The 22,846-nt window shown below is 41.0% G+C and overlaps 1 protein-coding gene across 3 annotated transcripts in view; it reads left to right on the top strand.

Annotated features, from left to right (window-relative positions):
- ADAMTS17 (ADAM metallopeptidase with thrombospondin type 1 motif 17) overlaps positions 1 to 22,846 on the top strand; it is a 196,179-nt gene that overhangs the window by 55,355 nt on the left and 117,978 nt on the right. For all 3 annotated transcript variants that reach the window (XM_075763921.1, XM_075763924.1, XM_075763923.1), the window contains exon 8: positions 19,474 to 19,579. In XM_075763921.1, the coding sequence (XP_075620036.1) occupies positions 19,474 to 19,579 (106 nt within the window). The remainder of the gene's footprint in view (positions 1 to 19,473; positions 19,580 to 22,846) is intronic.

Here is a 22,846-nt window from a genome sequence, read left to right as displayed (position 1 = left end):
CCTAAGAATCAAGGTTCTGCTTATGGCTAAATACCATTTAATCAGGATTTAAGGAAATCTCTGCTGTTTATCTCTGAAAGTGGTCATTGTGTTTGCAAACAGACAAGCTGAAGGCAGAAGCCTAATTGATGTCCAGCTAAGCACACAGTGCCAAACAACTGTCAAGAAAAGCTCTGGAACTGCTCCTTGCTACTGTGCGTGTGAAGCTGAGAAGCCTTTGAGGCAGACATGAGCAGAACAATCTCATTATGTTAGGTCTGTGGACAGACTAGTTCTGTCTTTTGGGGTTTGTATTATTTCTGCTGTTGTCTCTTGCCTCATCCGTGTAAACAGAGACTTGCAGATTGCAGATTTTACATGCTTTGTGCACTGCTTCACCAGCTTCACACCCCAGCTCCATCACTTCCCCTTGTGAGGATTTCTTTCTCAGGGGGATTCTTGCAAGACAGAACATTAAACTAATAAAATCATCTCTTCTGCTTTCATAGCTCATCTGCTTCCTTTTTTCTCTTTTATAATGTGTAAAGAGAAATAATATTTATTTTCTACACTGTCAAACCTGCTGTCAGTACGCTATAACTAACCCATCGCTTGCTATTGTTATCTGTGCTAGAAATGCCAGCCCAAGATTCTCTGCAGCAGAAAGCAGGATTTTCTGCTGTAACACGCTTTCAGACCAGGTGGACAGGGAAAACATGGGAGTCATAAAAGCATTTGCTCATTGTTTCTTATCCAAGAGCAGGGAACAGATTTTGCACATCCTGACATCCAATCTAGTGCCTTACCTGTTAATTCATGGTGCCTCCCAAATAGACCTGTACCATTAAACAATACATTGGGGTTTTTTTTGCATTTTACTATATTTGTAAAAAAAAGGATTTCTTGAGAGTGAAAGGAAATGAATTTGTAAATAGGGCTTTTCTTCAGTAAAATTCAAAGCTCTTTATCAAAGAGATCAGAACTGTTATCCCCATTGTACTGAGTGAGGAAATGAAGCCTAGAGATGTGAAGGGACATGCCAAAGGATAGAGTTGGCTGTGGGCTAAGCCACAGCTCTTGAATCTCAGTTCAGGACCCTTAGCTGGAGGCAGTGCTCCCTCTTCTCAGGCCTTCCCAGTGGAAGTTCAGGTTCTTTGGGCAGCAGCCAGTTCGTCAGGTCAGTAAAATAATGATTCAACCCTTCAAACCCTTCAGAGGTTTGTGTTTCTTCTCTCCACTGCCTGAATGTTTATTTTTTACCTCTGTTTACATGTTCCAGCCTGGTCAGTTTGCTGCAAACTGCAGCCACATATTGTTTAAGAAAGCTGACACATTTATAATTGAGAAACCTCTGAGGTTTTTCTTCTCCTCCTGTCAGACATAGATGGCTTTTATCCAGTTGACTGCTTTACAGTGCCTTTATCCTTTGCTGGCTTGAAAACATTTCAGATGATAGTTTCTATTGTTTTATAGACCCTGTAGCTAAAAAGCAAGCTGTGTAAAAACATCTGTACATAGCTGTGCAATAGGCTACAGACACGTAGGGTAATAAGGCATGATTGCATTCATTGTAGCATTTGCTCCACTGGATAATCAAATAGAAGCATTCCAGTTGCACACAGGATATGTAAGAGTAAAGGAAGGAAATGAAGGACAGTTGCCTACTGTACTTTTACATTTCTTTGTCTTGCAGCTGCCAAGACTAAATGCAATTTTGAGAGCAAGTTTTAAATAAGTAGGGATGAGATTTTACTAGTCATAACCCAGAAAACAGCACTGGGAAGTGCACATAAAACTTCCTCCCTCCCCATCCCCAAGAAGGAAGCTTGACCTGCACTGATTTTCCTTTGGATTTGGTTTGGTTTGGGTTTTGGTTTTTTTTTCAACTTTGGTTAACTATCTGGTAACATGACCTAGTAAAATACCTAGCCCATTATATAGTGTGTCTGGTCCTGGAAGGATTTTGCTACACCAAGTGCCCTCAATAGATTGAAAGTGAGTGTAAGTCCTTGGAATGTTGTTGGTTTTTATTTAACAATTCTCCCACTTCCGCTGCTTCAGCACAAGTTCTGAGTCTTTCAGTTGTGATTGTGCTACACTTCATGCAAATAGGAATTGGGCATGTAAAAGGACTTTACACCACTGAAAATCTTCCCTGTATTTACCAGCATGCTGAAAATGCAGTATAGTAGGAAGTGTGCTCCAGCTGTGATCCAGTACAAGCTTGCTTCATGGCTGTAAATGTTAATGTCAGGTGCTGTGGGAGAGGTGATGAAATTTTGAGCTGACCCAAGAATGCACAGGCCATGGTTTGCCATCACATATTAGAGAGACACACCTCCACTTTGTTGACCAAATCAGTAGTTTACAGGGACATCCCACTTCATAGTCAGATTGTGCTGTACTCACAGCTCAGCAAAATTGAGGGCCTAAAGAAGACGGCTGCTTCATCATCTGTGGTCACAGCTGTATTTAAGCATCTAAAAATACAGTCTTATTTTTAGAGGTTCTGTCCCCCACTTGATTAGTGGTTATAATGCAGCAAAATATAAGTGATGTATAGTTTTTTATATAATATAATAGTTTTTAATATAAGTGATATATATAGGGTTTTTTTATAAGTGATATATAGATTTAATAGTTTCCTGACTCCAAGCTGATCAGCTGCGAATATTTTGTGCTATAGTTGTAAATGAAAAAGTGGGTAAATGTCACCTGCTTGGAGGTCTCAACTAGGCCATTAAAAGTGATATAAATGCTCCGTTGCCCATCGTGGAAGTGAATTTAAACTTTAAATGCAAATTTAGCTGGATATCCTACACCTGAAAAATAATGCCATGTAAATAAAAATCCATCATATTTCAGTATGCCCTCTTTTTAGTCATTTATATTTGACGCTTGGACAAGGATTCAGTATGTTAACACAGTGAATCCTGTGGTTTATTAAATGGGAGATCATAAAAAGGGAATGATCAAGGACCTAAACCTCCTTCATTAGTTGTTGCTTGTAGAAGTGGGAAAGACATTTAGAGAATCAAAGAATCATAGAATGGTTTGGGTTGGAAGAGACCTCAAAGATCGTCTAGTTCCAACCCCCTGCTATGGGCAGGGACACCCTCCACTAGCCCACGTTGCCCAAAGCCTCATCCATCCTGGCCTTGAACACTTCCAGGGATGGGGCATCCACAACCTCTCTGGGCAACCTGTGCCAGTGCCTCACCACACTTACAGTAAAGAATTTCTTTCTAACATCCAATCCAAATCTACCCTCTTTTAGCTTAAACCCATTGCCCCTTGTCCTGTCACTACACTCCCTGACAAATAGTCCCTCCCCATCTTTCCTGTAGCCCCCTTTAGGTACTGGCACCAAGGAAGTTGAGAAAGAGGAGGAAGCAGTTATAGAAGACTAAGATGATCTGCCATATAATTTTGCATTAACCAGTAGGATTGTGAACTGTGGCAGTTCAGGGGGATACAGGACGCATTTGCATCACAGGGACGGCAAATGTCAGGACTCTGAGTGCATCCCTGGCCCTCCTGGGAGTTTGGCTGCCTGGACCAACTTGGGTTACGGTTCAGGTGTCCAGCTTTGAGGAAAGCACTTCAGGAAAGCTCTGCTAAGAACCTCTCTGCTCGCCTTGCTTGGGTACAGTGGGACTGTGCCTTTGCCGGTGAGGCCACTGCCTCTGCCTGCCTTACCGTGCTCAACTTCACTTCTTCTTCCCTTTTGGAGCAGCACCTGCCTTAGCTGCTCCCTGACAGCAAACTGTATAGAGGGTCAATGCAGAAAATAGGTAATAATCATGTCGGCCATCTCAGCTGATACTTTTACTCCACAGGAGACTGTGTCCAAAGATAAAATGGTAACTTCATAATTTGCTCAGAATTTATGTCTTTGCGATAATTTTGGTCATCTTTTGGCCTCGCCTTAGAACATCTGGCGTGGAGATAATGTTCAGCTAAGGATTGGCCTGCTGAATCAGCAAATTCACATTTCTCTGTTTAATGTCCAAAAAATCCAGAACAATTCTTTTAACCTCATTTCTTAGGAAAATTTAAATGGGCAGAGGTGACCAAACAGATAAAAAGAGATAAAAGAAAGCCAACATGGTTTCTAGGAAAGGAAGCAAGATCATGGCTCAGTGACTTGTTGGAATTCTTGAAGACTTTTCCTGCCAGAACAGACAAGGAGAATGGGGAGATGCAGTGAGCTTCACATTCCTAGGTTTTTCTAAAAGCTTATGATGGAGTTTCATTGTGGTAGTTAGTATCTGGAGTTTGTGGTCATGGAACATGAGAAATAATGGGTTTCAGTGGCCTGAAGAGTAAGTAGGAAAAAGTACTGATAAAAGTTCATTATACTTCTGCCAATTCAAAATGTTTAGTCAGATACTACAGGGAACAAAGGTTGCCTCTGGGCTTGTGTCTTTTGAGAAATGGATAGGCTGATGAAGTAAAAAATACAATTTTGCATTTTTGCACATGCTAAGGAGGGAGGAGGCATTAATAATGTGCTAGTATACAGTGAAAGATTTAGATTTTGTAGGATCTTTTTGCTTTCCAGCTGTCTTGCAGATTGCATGGTTTCTAGCTGGGAAATTACACCAATCTTCATTAACCCTGGGTGAATACAATGTGGCACTTGTGATCAGTGGCTCTGGTAGGCTTAACTTTGAGTTTTCTGTTTCCTCTGATCAATTATTTTGAAGAGGTATATGATTATCTGGGTTGGAATACAGACTAGAGGGAAATTGGTCCTCTTTGTTTATTTTTGCTTCTTCATTAGATCAGTGCTAAAGTATGTGAATATATCCATGCATGTGCATGTGTTTGCATTTCTGTATCCATTTATGTGAATGGATACATCTTTTGATAATGCCCATTCTGGAAAAAAATTGCTGTTTCTAAATGAATGGCAGAATACTTTGAACTTTATATACCTGAATTTGACCCGATTTTCTTTGTAGAAAATACTGGAGTTTCCTTATCAAGTTCTTGCCAATTTAGATAGGAAGGTGACTGCAGGAGATGGTGAAAATTTAGCCTAATTCTCACTGAGATGTGTGTGTGTGTATATATATATATATTTATATATATAAACTGTCCTTTGAACCCCTGGAATTTTATTTGGACACAGGCTTCCTGCTATATACACTTTTCAATTTCAGGTTCAGAATCCTATAATCTGCAAGGTTGCAAGGTGTCTGTCTGCATGAATTTGACAACTCTTTACCTTTTTGATCAGCTGATAGAAATATGTTGAACTTATTAAAATAAAAAATAAAAATAAATCCTAGACCCAACCTATGAAATATCTTTCTCCTTCTGTACTCTTTCAGCATGATTTGTAGAATGCTAAGGATTTCTGTGTTTGCTTAGCTTGGAATTAGCCTTGTATTTCTACTTTAGTTAGTGGTCATGAACAGTCAGCAGATTGAAGATATTTGTTGTTTTTGCGTAGTTGTGTCATACATTTTTGTGTAGCCGTTTTGCCTGATCTGTTTGCATTAAGACTCTGTCTGACCATAATTAGACTGCTGGGTACACATTAATGTTCTGCTGAGGATCTACTTGTTGGTTTTAATAATGTCATCCATCAAGCTCTAGCATGTAGAGCAATATTTGCACTGTAGTAGACAAATAGAGTAAACACTGCAGTTATTTATAAGAAAACTGGCCAGTAGTTAGGAAACTCTGTGTGGATGTTTTTATTTAATGGAAAGTTAAACTGATTCTCTAAAATGAGTCCATCAGTCTAATCAGTTTATTGTTCTTGAGAGAAAAGTAAAAGATTGAAGTTAGATTTCTATTTAGAATGAGTATTTTATATCTCTGTTTAAGAAACTTGTAGACTCATGTTTCCTATCTTCCATGCCGTAGCTTGTCTCCTTTTCTAGCTATGTCTATTGGTCAGAGAGAAAGTACTGTCTCCACCATGGTCTTGTCTGGGTCCAAGCATGGATGAAATTCCTGACCACATCTCTCTCGCCCTGTGTCTTGACTCCTGATCAGTTCTGGGGAAGTACTGGTGCTCCTTCTGATCCCTTTGGTGATCTCTTAGAAGTGTCTGTTGACGTGGACTTCAGCAAAGCAGCATTGTTCACTGGAGTTGCTTTGTTGTTCCAGATGGTTTTCCCTGTGATTCTCGCCTGACCTATACCTGGACGCGTACTTAAGCAGCATCTGTGGTAGAGATGCTTTCCTGAACCTGGGCCTCAGATCCTGCAACACAAAAATATTTGTTACGACTACTGAAGTGCTAACTCTTTGCTGCTGCGGTTTGTGTTGCAGTACAGAGGTGTGTTTGCTGTGATGGTTAGATTCTTGGGATATTCTTGGTTGAATGAAGGATTTAAAAGTGATAACTTTTGACTGAGTATCTCAGAACGATCCCTCTCTTTTCTATTTTTATCTTTATCTTTGTTGCTTGTTGCATTTTCAAACATGGGAAACCTGTAGTCCATATTTGTTCAATGAACTGGTGTGTTTACAGAGAGGCAGAATACCCACTCTTGCACCAGTGTCTGTGAGCCACAGTGTGGTCTAAACACTGAAGTGACTAAAGCTTTTTGACTTTACACTGAAGTAAAAAAGACAAAGACCAGCCTTCAGGGGTGGGAACTAAGTAAAAGAAGCCAGGAAATGGCTTAATGCACCTTCTCCAAAGCCGCTGGTAATACTTCTATTGATTTCAGTAAGATTTTGATCAAACCCCTGGTGATTATGAGAGCTGGTACAATTAGATTGGATGTAATACATATTCAACTTGTTTTCTGTGAATGCCATGAAGCTGTTTATGCTGTCATTAATCAGGTGGCTTTGTTGGGAAATGCACCTCATTACATGGCAGCTGACAGACATGGCCACTGCCACTGGGCACCAAAGCAGGCTTATACAAAAATATCCTAGCTGCGTAGCTGGAAAGTACAGCTGTTACCATTGCAAATTCTCTCCGTGAGCCACTTACTGAGTGGGGCTTGACAGCTGAGAAACCCCCTACAAACCATGGAGCAGACTCAGCATGTAATTTTCAGTCAGGGGGACACAGATCTGATTCAGAGCTGGAAATGTCACCCAGACAGTGTACAAATATGTAGGAGCTTCTGCACTTCCCAGGGGTGTTTTATTTAGAAGAGCGCAAGACTAGAAGAGGCAGTTCTCCACTTGTTGGTCCTGATACTTTAGCACAAAGACCTATAGCAATAACACGAACTTGCTCACGTGGAAATGTCCCGCTGGCTTCTGCAGGATACTATGAGAGTTTCTTTAGTGCTGCCTGCAGGTGCAGCCCCCCCGTGGGACTCATGTGCTGTCATTTCTGAATTCAGACTAAAGGCCTCAGGACTGGGACTGTGCCTTGACTTGTGTCTGTGAGGCACCAGGGACTCTTCTGGCTGCTGTCAGTCATCACAAGGAGCTCAGCAGTATTCATCCAAATTTGTGTTTTCTTTCACAGGAGCTTGAATTTAAACATGATAGATTTCTTTTTATTAAGTGTGAGAAAATCTCATGATAGTCTTTTTCTTAGTAAAAATTTGTCTCTAGCTTGTGTTATTTTAAAGGTGACATTTTATTTTGGAGTAATTTAGAGAAAGAGGTACTAAAGAAAGAAGATTCAGGACATATTAAGAATATCTCCAGCTACATGACCTCTGAAATTAGCCATTGCTTCTCTTCTGTCAGGCTGGCGCTGTGATCTGTTTATGTCTGAGTAAAGTACCATGTGGGTCCTTCCCTTCCTGTGGGGTGGAAGTTGGAACAGACAGCTCTGTTTGGGAACCTGAGGTTAGGTTTATTAACCTAAAGGAGGGTCCTTTAGGTTAATAGTCATTTTAACCTGATTTGGTGAGTGCGTGTCTGCAATGTGTGTGCTTTGCGCTTATGTCTGTCTACCCCAATGACAGTCTTTCCCCAATAACATTTTAACCCATTGGCCAATTTGAGTCAAATTTGAGGATGTGGATCTCAGAAATATTAGGCTTTTGAAAGTTTTCTGAAAACTAGGAAACTGAGCAGAGGAGAGAGCCCTCTCCCTTTGATGCTGTCACTGAGGGAGAGATTGCAACACCCACATTTACATCAGAAACCCCAAGTGGAGGAGCAAATATGTAGGAAATCAAGCCATTAATTTTGCAGTAAGTTGTTTTTTTGTTTGGGTTTTTTTTTTGTTTTGTTTTTTTTATATTGTTGCCTCCCCTTCCACCATACTAACATGGCCTGCCAGAACAAATGTGCTGACTTTGGTACTGCATGAGGGGAGAAGCAGAGGCATGGCACTGCCTTAGTTTCCTTTTCCTGTCCACCAACGCGGTGGGATCATTTTCCCCCCCTATGCCTGGCAGCAGAGGTAGCAGCCAGTGCTGAGGTTTTAGGTACCAGCTTCATTCTTTTGCATGATACAAGCTTTTCAGCCCGAATTCTGACTTCAGCAGAGTAACTCAACCTTATTAACATTATCAGGCACACACCCTGCGTTTGTCATTTTTCTCAAGTCAGGCAGGCTGTGAGGTTAAATCAGCACTCAGCAAAGAATTAAAACAGAAGGGCTGAACCAAGAATTGCTAAATAAGTTTATCAGTGCATGTGTTGGCTGGCAGTGTGACAAAGTGAGCCCTGTAAGTCAGTATGTAGGAGCTGTAATTGAGAAGTATCACAGAAGCAATTTGGAAAAGCATCTGTTCAAAGTTTGATTATTGTGAATCATCCTGTTCTGCTGGCCTGCTCTGCAAGTTGCCTGAGCTGGTCTTATTTTGCCAAGAGAACAGCTTGACATGCGTACCGTGCCTAAAAATAAAATACACTTTAAATATTAACATGGTTCAAAAGTATAGATTCATTCACTTTTTGAGAGTAACAATTGCTTAGTCATTCTTTTAGAACATGGAAAGAATTTAATTGAGAGCCGTGGAAGAATGCCATTCATCAGCAGCACAGGTGTTCAGCCATCTCCAAAACTGTCCTGTTCAGCAGACTGTGCTGAAACTCTCCAGACACTGAAACGTTGTTCATGACACATTGCTGAATGTTGCTGAACAATTGCAGGACTGATCCTTGCTCATAAATCCACCCCCTGACCAACACCATGGCCGGCTGAGATAGGCATGGCTCAGTAAAGCTCTTGAAATTGTTAAAAGTTATCTTTTAATTTATTTGAATAGCTTCATGAGTTTCTTAGTGTTTGCAATTACAAGAAAGAACAACTGGAACTGAGTGCCAGACCCTGACTGTTAGCTCTTAAAGCAGATGCTGTTTGGTACAGAGACTCCAAATATTTTTTCTGATTTATTGCCAAGTCTGACCTTGTCTCTTCATTCTGGAAGGGAGATACTGAGGAATTTGAAGGCTCCAGGATCCCTGCTGCTGAATTCCATGTTCCTCTTTGTTTAGCAGTCTCATTAAAAGCTCTGATTTGTTCTTTTTCTTCATTCTCCTTCATTGTCTCTGAACTCAGGCCCTCTGTTGAAGCTGATGGCTCAGATGAGTTGCAGGGACAAACTTGACAAATTCAAAACTGGAAGTGACAGAACTCATCTGAAAAAGCAAGATGAAGATAGCCTCAGAGCTGTTCTTGGAATGCAACACAGTTTGCAAAGCAGCAGCTATTGCAGGCAATGGCAGGGTTGTTTTTCTGTTTGTTGGAAGATTATAACCTGCAGGTGGGAACCCATCCTGAGAACAGGACTAATGGGCACATGGCAGAGTGGTGAGCATTGTAGCCCTGGAGCGCTTTCTTTTCTGATGGCAGAGTTGTTGTTACTTTTTTTTTTTTCCTTTTGGTGGGTTATGTATTTCCTGAAAGACGCAGCTTAAGGGGACACTGAAGCAATTCTTGAGTTCAGACCTATTCCACCAAATAGGACAGGTCAAAATGAAAATACTGAAATGTTGAAATAATTTTGATTTTTAATAACATCTGAGAATGTGAAGGGTGAGATTCATGACGGCTGTTTAGAGAAGGAACAGGTGGAGCTCTCTCCTCTTGTCAAGACATCCAGCAGGTGAGAGATGTGGATTCATTTCTATCCTGTGTCTCTCTGCTTCAGTCACTGAACTCCACCGATCTTGAATCCAGTGCCGAGTCCTCCTTGTTGCCTTGGTAGGTTGCATGTCTTTTGCATATCATCATGCCAATATTTGGATCCATGTGAGAAGGGAAGATCCTGCTTAATTCTACAACAGTTTTACATGTTCCTGTAGTCTTTCAAAAGCATGAGATCTCTCCTGACTTCTGCTGGATCTGATTCTGATTTTGGTGTAAGATACCCTTGAACAACCTTGTCTCCTATGCCTGTCTCTTTTTCTTTCAACAGCTTGTATCCCACTGATTTCCAGTGCTTGTTTCTATACCAGTTCTAACAGCTGTCCTTTCCTTATGCGAAGTGCCAGTTTTTTGCCCACACTAAGACACAGACCTCCCTGCCTGAATACTTGCATGTCCTCATCAGGCCTTGTTGCAGTCCAGCTCCTACCTTTCCTCAAGTGAACCCACGATGTCAGAGACACATGACCCAGGGCTGTAGATCCATTTTTCTCCAGCAGTAAGTACACACAGAAGTTCTCAGAGAGCTCATCTTCCCTTCTGATCTTATCTCCTGCCCTTCTTGACCTGTGCCTCCCACAGAAGTGACTCCCTGCTGCTTACGAGATCAAAGTCATGTTTCTTGAAGACTTCTGGAAAACCCATGTTATCTCCATTTGCTACATTTCTGTCACCATCTCTTCTCATTCCCTATCTCTTCCTGTCTTTCTCCCTTGTTCACTAAATTGTGCCAGGCTCCTGTATACCTTTCAGCATTGTGTGGACTCATCCAGTCCATCAGTCCCTCTCCAGTTGGAGTACTTCTCTCAGATCCACTTAGCTAGCTCTTCCCCTGCCTTTTGTCTTAACAGGAATACAGCTGTTCTAACATATCATGAGTAATTAAGGCCATATATTTCCATGTGTGTGCATGAGCATAGAGACTTTCAGCGGTGTGTAATGATGTCTATAAACAGATGCTGAATTAGCTGCCAGGGTTTGGGAATCTATATTTGGGAATGGTGGTTAGATTTGGACTAAATATCCAAAACTTTGTATTTAACTAGAGAAACAGGAATGCAGAAAGGAACCGTGTTTTTGCCTGTTTGAGATCTGCATTCAGCAGCAGCCGGGGCTCCTGTTGCTGGGGAGTGTGCGGGAGAAGCTCTCTGGAATGTGGCTGTTAGCATATCAAAGTAGAGTAAACATGTAGATGATACCCTGCTTCCTCTGCTCCAGTTAATTAACCCACTCCTCATGTCACGTTAGATGGAGAGGATTTATTAATGTGCTGTCATCTAGGGAAGCAATGGTTTGCTGGAAGGGAGGAGCCATGTTAATGGTATAGGGGATGTCATGCTGAACAAAGAGCAGATGTCAAATAAACAGGGTATTTCTTTTTATCTGCTTCTTTGCTGAGTTCTTAGATCCCAGTGTTTTATTGTAAAAGCTTAGAAAATTAGGGCCAGAAAGAACTTCAGGTGGTCTTTTAATGCATTCCCTTGCTCCAAGGCAAGATCAGTGGTATCCATGTCACTCCTGATGGATATCTGCTCTGTGACGTTAACCAGTATACTTGTTTCCAGCTTTTTTTGGATTACTGTGAATGCCATACCTCTCCTCAGGTATGGTCAGCGTGGTGAGTATTTATGCTTGTGATCACAAAACCTTCTTGAATGGCTTTGGGAAGTAATGTGGTTTTCAGAGATGCCCATGCCAAGCCTCTGAGGGTTTCTGAAGGTTGTCTGCTCTTTGCTGGCATAATGCAGTGTTAATAGCCTGTCTGGCATGTTTTTGTAGGCCTTGGTTAAAGCCTCTTCTAGGCCAAAAAGGTGTTAGAACATCTGTCAGCTTTCTGCATCTCAATGCATTTGGTATCTGAAGCAACCTTTTACTAGCTTGGGTGAGGAAAATTACCCCTAAAATCATGAGAGGTCTCAATCTCTAGGGCTTTTCAACTGTCTGGGCAGTCCCTTGTACACCAGGAGAGGCTCTGCTTAAATCAGTGAATTAGCACAATGTAAATCCAATGCAAGTAGCATTAGAATAAAGTTCTTGACATCTTGGGGAATGTCTGTGGGGGGGAAGTTAGTAAAGGAGCAGATAAATGATTCATCCATTAAACTTAGAAAACCACAGGAGGGTTCCCAGGAAACATAAAAACCCTGCAGAAAGACTGAAAGCTAAGCTGAGAGTTGGCCATGCTGGGGAAGGGATTCCACGTGTTCCATTAATTGCCATCCTGCAGGGTAATTAAAGAGAAAAAGAAGATAGCAAAAGCACTCCTTTTATCTCTAATGATTTGCAGAGTCCTGCCTTCTTTGCAGGTTTACAGACATGAAGAGGTCTAGCTTCACAAAGGTGGTCTTATCAGAAAGCTATAGAGTAGGGCAACTTGCGTAGACAAACCGTGGTTGGATGTCAGCTAATCTGTTTGAAAATGGGAGCAGCGTGTTCCTGCACAGAGTTCAGTGTGGGCTGAAAGAGTCAACTGAGAGGTTCGGTTGAGCTTCAGTGGTGCCATGGCTAGAATTTGGGTGTGTCTGCATGAATCGCAGTCACTTCACAAGACTAAGCACATGATTGAATCTGACTCTCACAGTTAGAGTCCTGGTCTTCTGAAATGTTATCCAGGGCCAGTCACTAGACCCTGGGGCGCAGTATTTCAGTACCAAATATCTTTAAGTATTCCCAGTAGTCAGAAAAGTATCCCCTATAAAAGGTATTGTGTATTTCATTCATTTGTGCTGTTAGGACCTTGTGTTCTGAGGACTATTACATTATCAGCTCGAGAAACATCACAGCCAGTATTGTGAATATCAGGGACAGATTTTATTTGTTAGTCTTTCAGGGTGTGTGTAATGAAAATCAAGAGATCCAGAAAGTAACTATGCTTTGTGTTTCAGCTATTTATTTTTCTTGCTGGGCTTTTGGGATTCTGACAGCAGTTGTGTATACTGGAAGTGACAGTGTTTTCAGAGTTAGAAGGAAGAAGAGATTTTATTGGGCACTACAGGGCAAGAATCGGTCCCATAGGGGAGGTGTCCAACCCCAGAGTACACTGAGTTCTGGGAAAGCATGCTGCATCTCTGCAGGTCATGCTGATTTGGAGGCAAGAAACAGAGTTTTATAGAGATCACATTGAAATTCAGGGTAAGGTAGATTCTCCAAAGCAAGAGGAGGATTCTGTAATGATGGGCACATTTGCAACAGATTGGCTAGGTACAGAAAGTCAGGGTCTGATGTGTGTTCTCAAAAGTAGCGGTGACTTGTTGCCTCATCTTACCAGTTATTTGAATGTTGTGTCTTACCTCGCTTTTCTGTAAAGTTGGGGTAGTACTTGCCAGTTTCTCAGTGAGGTGGGGAAGAGTATGTATGGGGACTTGGATACCAGTTTGAAAACTGTATGAAAACAAATGTGTGCTGTAGAGTTGGAGGAGTGAACTTCACATGCCCTTAGCTAGAGGTTTCTTGGGATTTCCAGGAATCCAGATCATCTTCTGCCTGCAGAAATGGCATGGGCTCACCAATGCTTAAAAAAATTAGTGCTGGATGCTACTTCCTCCAGTCCAGTTTTCTCCACAAGCTAAAAGAAAGGGAGTCATATACACAATACACCTGCCTGGATGATATTCTAGCTTAAATTCTTAAATTCTACAAAATTACGAATTCCTTTTGAGGACTTTGAAAGTTCCCTCGTTATCTGTGTGCCTACCCAGTCCTGTGTAGAGAGTTGTATTTGGACCAGTCCTATGTTGCCTTGTTTCCTCGATATGGTTCAACCACCTCCCACCCCAAAGGGAATTTAAGCCCTCAACAGGGAGTGGATGTTCTGCCACTCAGCAAGGTCAAGTGAATTGAACTAATTTCTTCTCTGGACTCATTTTTGTCGCTTGTATGGCACCAAGAGAATGAGACAGACAGTGCGTCATATGCTCTGTCCTTTGATTAAGTACAGAGGAAAAATGGCATCCCTATTGTCAGTGTAGATTTCTTTCTCGGGCACATAGAGTTTGACCTTATTTCATATTTCACATTCACTTTAAGAGGAAAGGCATACTTATGGGGAGACCTGTTTGAAATAGGCAATGGCTGACTTCTTGCAGTGTCTGGGAGCTGGTTTTATTGGACGGTCCTTGGCATCAGAAACTCTTCCTTTATAAATACTTGAGTTCCAAATATCGTGACTTGCATTGGGTACAGCACCTGGCATCATTGTTAACTTGTTTTCTTACCTGACTGTAGCTGTCTCCCGTGCATTGGATGGTTGTACTATAATTCCTGTACTTGTGATTCATAATGAGTGTATTGTTTTCAGTGTGGTTTTCATTAAATACAGTGACAATGAAAATTATGCTAAGGAAAACAGTTTCCATACGTGAATATTAAACTGTAATGGAAACCATGTTGTTACTGCAATATTAACAGAAATTGGCATCTAGATGACTATCCAGCATTAAGACAAATTAATCTGTGGCACTAAAATTGCGTGTCTGGCTTTGGATTAGCACATTCTCATAAAATGAAGGAACAGCTCACCCTGTTAGCTTTTTCTGGATGATCCCTGTAAACCCAACTTGGAACTGGAGGCTCAGTAGGACAGTGATGGTAACAACCTTAGCCTTTCTGTGTTGTACATGCTAGAGAGGGTCCATCCATGATACTGTTCTTTTTCACTTGGATACCACTGACTTCTTGGGACCTCTGTTTATTCAGCTGTAGAACAGGGCTGTATTATTACCTATCTTGGAGGCAGTTTAGTGGGTACTTCTTTAATGTTTTTTAAATTTTGGAACCTTTCGTATGTAGGCTTTATAGAAAGGAAAAGTATTTTTCATTTTTAAGTATCATAAGCACTGAAAGATTCCCTTGGTGACTGACTTGATGTGTAAATACAGGCAGGGCATCTCTGTCAAATATATCATAGTCATTGAACGGAAAGGCAGAACATGAATCACTTCTAGGGTTTCCTGATTTTACTTGTGTAGGATGTTAAGAGAAGCTACGGGAGTGTAATTGATGGCAATGTGTGAGCTGCACAAATTGAAAATTGTGGGAGGATGAGAAAAACATCAGTTCAACACCAAACTGGCAATGGTGGGGAATGGGAGGTTTGCTCTGTGCATGTGGATATGCAGTGAGTCTCCATCTGTGCCAAGCAGACTTCAGGACTTCAAGTTTGGCTCCCTTCCCAACAGCAAATACATTGAGAAGAGGAAAGCTAGCCAAGTTTTAATCAAGTAAAAGTTCAGTATCCAGAGGTGGCTGGCAAAAGAAGAGATTAAAGTATTAGGAGTGCAATGAAAACAAGACATTAGAGAGTTGAAAGCTGGAGTACCTGGACAAACCACTTGCTGAGTGAATATTCCACAGTCATCAGAAGGAAGCCCCCGGTGTTTTGAATAGGATGAAATGTGAACCCACACACCACAATTTGTTGTCTTCCAGCTTTGGCTGTCACTGTGGCAAGTATGTAACATCCTAATGCCTAGCTGAGCTGGTAGGATAAATGTAATCATTCCCCTTAGAGATATTACTAGTAGAGGGCTCATTAGCTGGCCAACAGCTGCAAACTGTTTATGTATGACAACTTGTTGGATAAATCTGAGTTTACACAGTTGCCTGTGTCCTAAGGATTGCTGTGGAAGTGCAGATAGCTTTGCGTGGTCAAACCCAAGCACAGAAGTTATGGACTGTAATTATGCAATTTCTCATGAGAGAAAGGAAAAAAAACCCAAACCCTCACACTTGATAATAGTAAAAATAGTAATTGGCTTTCATTTCCCTCTACCACTGATGCTCCTGCTTGACCTTTTTTGATATTAAAAATAGATTTGTGGTAATTGCTGGCAGTTAGTAGTGTATCTGGACGGATAGGACTTTTTTTCCCCTGAAGAAAGCCACTGTCTGTGTATTTGCATGAGCACAGGAGGGGGGAAAAAAAATAAACAAAACCTAACCAAACAAAACCAGTTCAACTTTCTTCCCTATTTTTCATTTTCACACACCTGTCTCCCAGCCAGGGCCAGAAGCAAAATTACCATTAATAAGCACTCAGCAGTTCATGGGCTGGACTTCTTACTGAGTTCATTTCATGTACTGCAAATTTTTCTGCTGTCTGCTCTTCTAGGATTATGATTTTCCCTGCCCAGTGCACCTCTGTTCCTATATTGTCTGATAGTTGGGCTCCACTGCGACAGAAGTCTTTAATAATTGTAATAATCAACTAATTTTAGATGTCTACATTTTTTAATTGGTCATTGAAAATATTAGAAAATGGCCACACAGGATTCATATTAAGCATTGAAAATAATTAATAAAAATAAGGTGACTAAGAGTCTGTACCTGAGCCACAGTCACTTCTTTTTCAGCCCCGATGGATGTACAAGTCCTTAATCGTTAGTTTTCCACCTTTGAATAATGAGGCTTTTAGCACAGAGCGATGTTACTGCCAGTCAGTTTCAGTGGGGATTAGAACCACTAAACAAAGATTTGAGACGAATTACTATTTGAGGTAATATATTTGACATTTTAAGTGATATTTAACCTCTTTTAATATATTGACAGAACTCCAGACTATTTTACTACACCACATCTCCCAAACGTGGAAATATATTGCCCCCTTCCATCTCCAAGTGACAGCAAACATTGACTCAGCCTCATTTTACGAAATTAAGCAGAAGGAAATTAGCATGAATCATTTCAGGCTAAACTGGCTTGCCTGATTGACCACTGAGATTGAGATGCAATACTGTTTTGCTGTCTCTCAGTTAAAACCTGATGTGTCAGATACAACTGAGATATATATTAGCACTGGTTAAATGGAAGATAAAGGCGGAATAATCAGGTTTAGTAGCAGGAATAAAACGCTTTCAATAAGAATCCTGCTCTGTTAGCTCTACCTAAAACTACTGAAAGGTAACCAAAATATCCCTCCCTGTCCAGTAAAAGTGTATTTTAGCTGAGTTGGGTTGGTTTATTACAGAGCTATGTTTGCCTTATCCTCAAAAAGCAGAAGGATCTCCAGGAACAACTTTGGAGTAGATGTGGTTGTGCCACAAGGTCGTAGCACACCACTGTGGGAAGAGCCTGGGCTGGGCAAGCTAATGAGGGAAGGTGAACCCAACAGCCCTCACTGGTTTTCCTCTCTCACAGCTGGGGATCAGGATTACCAGCGGCCAATGGGCCATCACCGTTTTGTCTCCTGTGACAACACAGTATGCTCCAGTGGAGAGGCAGCAATGGAGTGGGTTAGCAATTTGGCATGAAGAATCCATCCTCCCAAGTACCCTGTTTCATGTATGCATGCTGGGATAGGATTTAAGAACTCAAAAATAAACAAAGGCACAAATCTAAAGAAGCGAAGGATTGGCTGAGTCACCTAATTGTTCCTTTTAATCTCTAGCTTCTGTGACTCAAATATTAAATTTTTGCTCCCCTTTAACCAAAATCTGGTAGTTTTCTTAATCTCAGCCCTTCTGCTACTGGTTTTACAATAAACTAACATTTTCTCAAACAGTATTTTCCTTCTGCCAAGAGTATTCCCAGAAATTGCTGATCCCAAGTAGGGTTGGAAGCAAAAGACTGTTATTGGTGAGGGTATTTCTAAGTCACCATAAGGGTGCGTGGTAGCAGATACAAATCGGGAGAGATATGTACTTCCCTTTCAGAAATCAACCAGGAATGTTTCGGGATCTTTGAAAGAAACAGAAGGCATGTTCATAGCCCAGGACACACTACAGACACCTACAGCTGAGATTCTGTTCTATGACCCGTTCATTAGGCCATCAAGTGTGTGCACTGAGGTTCCAATCTCTTTCTCAAAGTAACATTACTTCCTGAGCAGTTCTGTGACATCCTTATGACTATTCTGCAAGTAAAAAGCAAGTCAGTTTGAGTGCTGAAATCCAGCCTTCTATGGTCATTGATTTAAAAAGATTAAATCTTGATTTCATTTTTTGCATGTGGTATGAATCTGGGCTTCCACAGTCAGCACTTTTAAAGTAAACAAATGTTAGTGTCTGATTCCTGCACTACCTTTGCTCTCTGCTGCTCATGCTGAATTAAAAGGCTATTGCCTATCCCTTCATTCCATCCAGAATTCCCCTGGCAACAAATACCCATATCCATATTGTTGTCAAAACTCATGAAAACAGAACTGGACTTCTTCCAGGTCTAGAGTTTTACACCATTTGCACCCTGATAAGCAGAGCTTTGTCAACTCTGACAGAATTTAAAAAAAAAACCACAAAAAAACATGTCTCCATTGCACTGTTGCGGTCAACTCATTAAAGGCAGCTAGATCCTAGCTACCCCTCTGTGAGAACAGTATTACAGTGAGGAAATAGATTTCTTGTTGTCTGTTAGATATAAGCAAATATATCTGTTGTGAAAAAAATGGAAGGCATTTGTGGAAGGTCTTTACACTTCCCCTTTTTCCAGCATGGCAGAAGGATGTTTGAAGCGGCAGGATGAACTCAGCATTTAGGTTGCTGCATGCTAGCTGGAAATCTTGTTTTGTATGCACACTTGAACTGTTTGTATGGCTTTTGAGATATGCCCGGTTAGCAGTGGAGGACTTGCATGAATAGAGACGTCCTTAGGCTTTAGCTCTGTCTTTAATCTTTGTGCGTAATTCCCAGTGGCTTAACTGTGGTTTCTAGGTGGCAGATGAAACAAAATCCTATCAGCAAATTGTCCTGAGTGTGGTCTCTGATGCCAGTCACAACATTTCCAAGTACAATGGCACTTTCTGTAAGGGAGAGTCTGGATGCAGGAAGGGCATATGAGGACTGTTGGTTTTCCATAGCAGAGGTTTCATGCCATGACTTCTGAATTCCTTTTTGACTTCAGCCTACAACCATTTGTGGTGCCCACACAAACAGGCCTAGAGAGTACTGTGCAATTGGCCATGGGATCAAATCCTAAATTCCACTAAGTCATAGAAGACTTCTGCCACCTACATTGGCTTTCTGACTCACCATCAGGAGTTTGCCAGCTCTTCTGACTCCGCCACTCTTGCTTGCTTTAACTAATTAAGGGAAAATGTAGGATATTTTCAGAGAGTCTCTGCTTTTATTGTTTTATTCCTTCTCCCCAGCTTTATTCTGAAAATTAGGAGAACTCCATTTAAATGCTTGTTCAAGCTACTTCACTGCATCTTCTAACATTGTAGTAGGGGGCATTAATAGACAATCATAGATGAATTTTTGAGTCTGTATGAACAGTGAAATATATTTTCCGATGAAAGCAGTGAAGGTGAGTGTGTTTAACTTGTTTCCTGTCTGACAAAATTCTAGACTGATTTTTCAATGGGATGATGAACAAAATACTCAGATGATTTTGTGTGCAAACTGCTCTAATATCTTTCATACTGGGCACATTTTTTATCATTTTGGTTGAGTGACTGCCGTATGTTTTGAGTGAATGAACTGTTTCTCTGATTCTGATGGGAGGATTCTGTGTTTCTGTTGCAGGAATTGCTTACCTGGGAGGTGTCTGCAGTGCCAAGAGAAAGTGTGTTCTTGCTGAAGACAACGGTCTCAATCTGGCATTTACAATTGCACATGAACTTGGGCACAAGTAAGAACTTGTCCTTCTGTTTGTTTCTTTACTGATGCCACTGTAGTATACTTTCATTTAAAGCCATACAAGTGAAATTACTAGAGTGGCATGTTTGTTATGATTTCATAAATCTAGCAGATTTATAAATAAGTTAATTTTTAGGAGGCTTATGTAAATATTCATTTCAGCACACATAAATCTTTCTATCTGATCCTCTATTTTCCACTCTTAAGTTTTGATTTTGAGTAGCACAAAGAGGCCTCATTCTCTTAAATTACTGATGGTAATAGCTAGAGACAAATTCTGCTTTTGTTTACACTGTAGAATAGGTCCACAAAACCAATATCCACTTCAAAATCTTTGAACTTGCTAAATTTTCTCTGAAGTTCAGGTGTGTCTATGTCAAGGATTTTAATAGTTAAATACTTTGGTAGTGGTTTCATCTCTGCATGTGAAGTAATCTGTGACTGAAATTGTAAACATCAGTATTTTGGAAGTGCCCTTAAGCAGTATTATTTGATCAACAGAAAGAAATGATATAACTTGATTTATCAGCTCAATCCCAGCTAACTTTGAACACTGACTGGAAAAAACAGCAAAGAACGTGATGATTCCAAGTCAGACAGAAATTTGCAGAATGAGGTTACCGGGTGCTTTCTGCAGGTGACTTTTTGAAGACTTTTTAAAGCTGCCTGTAAATGTCCCATGGACAGGAGAAAACAAAATTGACTGGAAGAGTCACCTGCATCGTCTTAGTGCAGTTAATGAGTTAACCCAAAGGATTCACTGCTTTCCAGGCCAAGTGTAATATGCACTTACTCATAATACTTACGAGCTTTTTTCCCTTTCCATTGACATCACTCTGGTTGCACTGTGTCACAGTTAGACTGTGTAAGGTATAGAATTAGACCAGGAACAAATTTATACAGGGGCAGGGGCTGTACCTATGGGATTTTCAAGTACTCCTTCCTTTAGCCTCTCTGGATGGAAGGTGGGAAATCCCACCTTTGTTTCTTTAGTGAGAAGTTGTGCGTAAGTTTTGTCTGCACTCTTCTGGACTCCTACTGTTTATGTGTCTGTTGTATCTTCCTTTTCTACAGTAACAAGTATTTGACAGCTAAGTCAGAGCCAATGATTCGAGTTCAGATTCTGGCCAATCTCATGCCATGACAAAGAACTATTTTATGGCAGAGTATTTCAAAGTCGCATGGAGGATATTTAGGTTACTACCAAAAATGACAAGATGAAAATGAATCTCCTGTTCACCCTCCGGTGACACCAAAGGCAGCTGAGCCAAACCAAGGGTGGTTTCAGCAGAAATGAAGGACATTTGGTTTTGGTTTTATTTAAATTGCATGCCAAGATGTTAAACTGAGCCTATAGTTAATAAGAAATTAACCTGTGGGTAATGTTAAGGGAAATTCAGGACTCATCTTTGGATGGGCCAAGAGCAGGAGGGAAAAATACTTGAGCTGCAGAAAATCCAGCTGTGTAAAAGAACAAGACTGGTCTGCCCTGGTGTTTGCCAAGTTTCCCAGCAGAGCTGTCAAGCTTCCTTCTAATAATGCCTTGCAAAAAGTCCACAACAAAAATAGGGGATGTAATGCTTTCGAATACAGCCCTCCATCTGTGCAGAAAACAGCAAACTGCATTTTCTTTTCTGAGTGCAATTTTGGTGGTAAGACCATGATGTCCTCTCTCTGCTGGTTTTCTTTTTTTGCCTCCATCTTGGAAAACTATTTCAAGAGGTTGGTATGAGATGTCTAAAGGGGCTGACAGAGGGTGGCTTGGGTTCAGTACCCTGGAGGGTTTGGACAGTGAGTGTGCTTTTGTACAGAGAATCTTCTGCTTCAGGAGAGTCATAGATCCCATTGTGGGGAGAAATGGAGAGCTTAAATGAGAATTGCAGGTGAAGAAGGAAAAATTACAAAGGAGACTGCATTTTCTAAAACAGAGCTGCCTCATGATCCCCATTACTGAGAGAGAAGAGACTAGAACACGCTCAGGCAAGAGAGACTGGGAAAAGTACTTGTGTGCTGGAGGGGCTTGGAGGGGCTGTAAGAGCCAGTCAAGGGACCTGTGGTGTCTGGGACTGGGGAATGTAACTCTCAGAAGGCACGTGAGCCAGGAAGACTCTGACTGAAGCAGCCAGCTGGGTTAGGTTAGAGAACCTGCTGGCAGGATTCTGCTGCCACAGGTGTTTTGAGCACATGTTCTAGGTTAGCCTGTTTCCCAATGAGTCGCAATTCTCCATCACACACTGGAGCAAGCCCTCCAGCCCTTCTCCCCCCTCTTCCCTTGCTTAAACCCAGCCATAAGCATGCATAATCAAACCCCAGTGTGCCAAATCAAAACATCACCCAACCTGAGCATCAAAATCATCCCTCTATACTGTCATCCACCAGTGACTTCGTTACTTATTTCAAAGTCTGGTCAATTTGCTGGTGTCTGTCTGGCATTGAAGTCAACAGGAGTCTTTTCATTGACCTTACTAGGTGGCAGAACTCTCCTTATTTGTCTGTTTTTGAACTGCAACAGAATGCTCTGACCAGACCTGTTTCAGCATGTCTTGTGCAAATAGAAAGATTGTTTGCACACTTCACCTACAAACTTGTAATTTTTAAGTGACTGAAATGTAAGGAAACACATTGCAGAGATGAAGACAAAGAAGCTGACATTAGCTTCAGGTTTAAAAATGAAAGCCACGGGAAACTGATGCAAGTTTCTTAATGAAAATGAAAAAAATCCAATCAAAACGTACATCCATATTGGCAAAAATATAAATTTTGGAGACCCATAATTGTGAGTTTTATTGAAGGCTGATTTTCTTATGAGTATAGAAAAGCTGAGATTTATTACTTCTTGCCCTAAGACTAACAAATATCTGTGGAGATCACAAGCCCAGTTTGGCAATCACAGATAGTTTCTGATGTGGACTTTGGAAAAAGTGAATGGATTACTAACTGATGTATCAGATTCCTAATCTGCCACTAATGTCATTTGGACTCACTGCAAAAAACACTATTACGGACAGCTGCACTGTGAAAACATGGAGACATCATTAAATAAGTCCATTAGGGTGATGCTTATAGGTCCTATAAAAGTTCATCTTCAGATTTAACCTATAGAGTTGTTGTTGCTTGATGATGGGGTGAGTGATATAACTTTTATCTGTTGTAATTATATGTTCAAATCCAGAGAGATAATTTTGGGCCATGGACACAAAGGGAGCATCCATTTGTACTTAGATATAATTTTTCCTACAAAGAGTCCAGGAGAAGAATT

Source organism: Balearica regulorum, chromosome 12, assembly GCF_011004875.1.
Source record: "Balearica regulorum gibbericeps isolate bBalReg1 chromosome 12, bBalReg1.pri, whole genome shotgun sequence".
Taxonomy (NCBI): Eukaryota; Metazoa; Chordata; class Aves; order Gruiformes; family Gruidae; genus Balearica; species Balearica regulorum.
Note: the sequence above shows the minus strand (reverse complement) of the source record. Positions and strands in the feature narration are given on the sequence as shown.